General features: G+C 30.6%; 1 protein-coding gene across 1 annotated transcript; it reads right to left on the reverse strand.

The window, feature by feature from the left end:
- Nucleotides 1–2,273: 2,273 nt before the first annotated feature.
- Nucleotides 2,274–3,705, reverse strand: LOC103309894 (histone acetyltransferase KAT7-like). Its single transcript, XM_008186569.1, has 6 exons — nucleotides 3,634–3,705; nucleotides 3,430–3,561; nucleotides 2,889–3,012; nucleotides 2,658–2,825; nucleotides 2,385–2,575; nucleotides 2,274–2,327 (listed from the first exon to the last, which is right to left on the reverse strand). Exons 1-6 carry the CDS (start codon nucleotides 3,703–3,705, stop codon nucleotides 2,274–2,276), a joined length of 741 nt encoding a protein of 246 aa, XP_008184791.1.
- Between the last annotated feature and the right edge of the window lie 95 nt (nucleotides 3,706–3,800).

The raw sequence follows: 3,800 nt of genomic DNA on the forward strand, positions 1-3,800 counted from the left end.
AATTCGTGTAAATAATTATCTTCTTATACAGGTACTTTAGATCTAAACAATGTTAGTTTTTAAATAACATTCAACTATTTGTCATAAATCATAATGTAATTTAAAAAAAAAAATGATATGTTGTTTAAAAAATTATACCGATTATTTTATATTTTACCTATATTTTATTGTTTTCTTATTTGTTAATCAGTATAAACTTTCTTTAGTTTGTAACTGACTTTTATTGAACTAATCCACTCAAAGCACAAGCCTTGCTTTTTTAAGGAGTGTCATAATTTTGTGTATTGTTATAACTAAAACTATTTTGTATATTATACTTCAATGACGTTATATATTATTATGATATTATTATTTATTGATATAATACCGTATTGGCTAGTACCTAAATAAACATACATATTATGTAATATATTAATACCACCATAATACTGTGATGGCTATAAATATTATTATTATAGAAAGTTGGTGACTATATTGTTTATTTCTGACGACGAATATAATTAGTTTATTTATATTGCAATATTTTGACAGTGAAATTGTGAATTGTTTTAACAATTGTATCCAGTAACTTTTTTAAGTTTGGTTTTTTAGTAAAGTGAATCTATAGTTAGTACTTTGTGGGATCAAAAATAAAAAAAAATCCAATAGATTTAAAAAGTGTTTAGTAAAAAAAACAACAAATTAAGGTAAAACTGAGATTTTTACTCAAAACCAATTGCATTTTTACGAATTTATTTTTGGCGTAACTAAAAAAAATAACCTTATAGGTATTGTCGTATAGATGAGCTTTTCACTGAATGGTTATACCAGCCATTTCTATGCTCCATAATATTTTTGGCCTTCGTTAAAAAATAGTTTCATTTCGATTGTGGTTCAAAAATAAGTAGGTAGGTACTTACACCTTTTTAATAATTTACATGGACCGCGTAATGGTCTCTAGCGATTAGCGAAGGTACAATCGTCAAATCCGTAAGATCTGGTTGTGGTGTAAAATCTTCTTCGCCAGCACGACGACGTTAGGGAAGTTAGATCAGTTTGAAGAGTATAGTATGTTGAGTATAGTTAAGAGTTTGACCACTTATTTATAAAAAGGACGTGAAATAAAACAGAAACGATAAAGTCTTATATTGTAATGTTAAGAAAAAAACCATCTGCTTATATCATACTAATAAAACTAGTAAATCCAGTACCTATGCTCAATATTGCTGACTATTAAGATTTAAGATCTTTCACCGCTTATTATAATGACAAAATGTTACACTCAACAGCCGACTGTTCGGCACTATTACATCCAGAATAAAATTCATGTAGTATATTTTATAACCAAGTACAAAACTTATCTATCATGTATAAAAAAATACGTACTTACCAATATTAAAAAAAAATATCACACATATTGATATTCAGTTAATTTTTAAATGTAGGTAATAACACAACTGCAGTTCTCGATTTTTATGTATCACATTAATGACATAAAGTTAAATATTTTTACATACTCAACAAGAACGGTGAAAAAATGAGTAAATACATTTAACACCATATATGAAAATCCACCGTAATTTCTTTTGAAAAGTAGATATAAATTAATAAATTCAAACAATATTATTATCGGTTGTACAATATGCATTTATTGATGAGTTGTTCAAATGGTATAAATATTAAAAAAAATATCCACCATTAAACTTTAACTTTACAAAAATAAATATATATTTATATTATAATCTGACAATAGGTGATTGTAAATACTGTCTATACTCTATAGCTCAATAGTTCAAGACGGCATTTGAAATTACATAATAATATCGAATTACTGATATATTATTTTTTCGTTACAGCAAACAACGTTTTTATTCATTGTGGTTTGTTTAGTTAGATAATTTAATCTCAATACGCATCTATTTTCATGTACACACTGCGGATCATCTGATTGTTCTGAACTGGAACTTGTAGGACGCATACGACAGGAGCGCGGAGACGCCGTCCATCGCCCGGAACACGGACAGGCCCTGCAGGAAGATGAGTGATTTAAGTCTCACCTAGTCGTTGAACAGATCGGTGAAGGAGTCGTTGCGCATTTCCTTGCATATTATGCACTCGACCACGGCGTCCATCTCTTTGTCCACCGTACTGCAGAAAGTAGCCAGACCAGCACCCGTTTGGCGTCCACTAGCCAGTTCTTCATGACGTACAAGTGCGGGGACTCGGGTAAAGCATAGCGAACAGAGCAGCGAGTAAACCAAGTACATACCAGCCGCGCACACGTACACTAGGATTTAGCCACCTGGAATGCACTTGATGAAAATCGGTTCTTCCAGAGGTCGGTTATCCTAAAAAAAAATATTATAATAATTTAAAATCATTTTTTTTTTTCAGAAAAAACGAACTTGGCCATCCGATAAATTTGATGGTGTCCACTTCAATCGATCTGGATCAATATGAACTTGTTTTGATTCATTTTTTTTCTGTATGTGACGATCTACAACATTCCAATCTATGCATATGGTTATTTCCTTATAGATTTCCACAACCATGTGTAGAGATTGGAAAGTGTCAATGATATCTTGTCTCATTAATCCTAAATTAAAATTGTTATTAATGTTATGATTATCTCACAAAGTACTGATTAAAAAGTTTCAAATTAAATGCTTTTAAATTACCAGTTTCACTGCTAACATCATTGATGTATATTTTGTCAACGTCTCTGTGTTTATGTAAATATTCCAGAATCACACCTTTCCAGTACGCATCGTATGTAATTTTACCCAAGCCGGAAAGTGGTGTTTCTGGAGTTCCCGGCTGTCTTTCAATTCTAGATAGAAGATAACCTGAAATGATAAACTAGACGTGATATATGCTAAAACGCTTAGGTCCATATAGTTTTCACTTACTGAATTCTATGAGAATTCGTCCATAACCTTGTCTTCGGTACTGTGGCATGATAACGATACAAGCTACATTAAAATTTTCTTCATTTTCCTTTAGTTTTGAAAAATAACCAACCAAATGACAGCCCTTAACATTTTAATTGAAGATTATTACGATATAATATAGTAAACAACTATAAAACAATACAAAATAAATTATCGTGAAGACTTCTACTAATACATTTTGATTATTGGAATTGTATTTAAATTTAAAGTTATATTACAATGGGTGGACTTATAATTGGGCGCATACACATGTCACACACACAAACACACATACACATAATAATATATATAACGGATTAAAAGCGTTAGTTATTTTGTTAGTGACGCCGAATGATTCTTTTACACATTTAGTCACATGAGTCAATCGGTGAGCAGAGCCTCCCAATAGAAGTTTTCACTTCGAAAATACAAAATAAAATGTATTATTATACTGCCCTCCTAAGCCAAAAGGCAGTATACTGCCTTATAAGTGACAAAATTTGAAATAATAGGTACTTACAAAACCGTCGTTTTTCGTCACAATGTAAAATAAGAACGGTTCAACGCCATAGTCCAGAGTCTTTAGGTTCAAAAATAATTTGGCCAATCGACATAGTGTTTGGCAATATGTTTTGTCTACTTTTCCATCAATCTGTTTAAAAAAATATATAAAAAACTTTATAGTATTTTATCTCTTATGATTTGTTTCATAAAATTAATTTACTTCAAAAACGCTTAAATCTCCACTTTGGTAAATTTCTGTACCCGGTGGTGTTCTCCAATTACAGTGTCGCATATGTCTGTCCAAAATCGATTGACATTTAGTGTATTTTAAACAAAATTCACAAAATATTAATCTCGCAGCATCTTCCTCTTGTGGGAATGGACATG

Source organism: Acyrthosiphon pisum, unplaced genomic scaffold, assembly GCF_005508785.2.
Source record: "Acyrthosiphon pisum isolate AL4f unplaced genomic scaffold, pea_aphid_22Mar2018_4r6ur Scaffold_23;HRSCAF=155, whole genome shotgun sequence".
Classification (NCBI taxonomy): Eukaryota; Metazoa; Arthropoda; class Insecta; order Hemiptera; family Aphididae; genus Acyrthosiphon; species Acyrthosiphon pisum.

Bases quoted from the DNA above. Each gene is read 5' to 3' on its own strand.
- LOC103309894 (XM_008186569.1), bottom strand. From the start codon at position 3,705: ATGCGACACTGTAATTGGAGAACACCACCGGGTACAGAAATTTACCAA. The intron at 3,562-3,633 runs GTAAATTAATTT...TTTTTTAAACAG, and splicing joins GAGATTTAAGCGTTTTTGAA to ATTGATGGAAAAGTAGACAA. The intron at 2,328-2,384 runs GTTCGTTTTTTC...ATTTTTTTTTAG, and splicing joins CAAATTTATCGGATGGCCAA to GATAACCGACCTCTGGAAGA.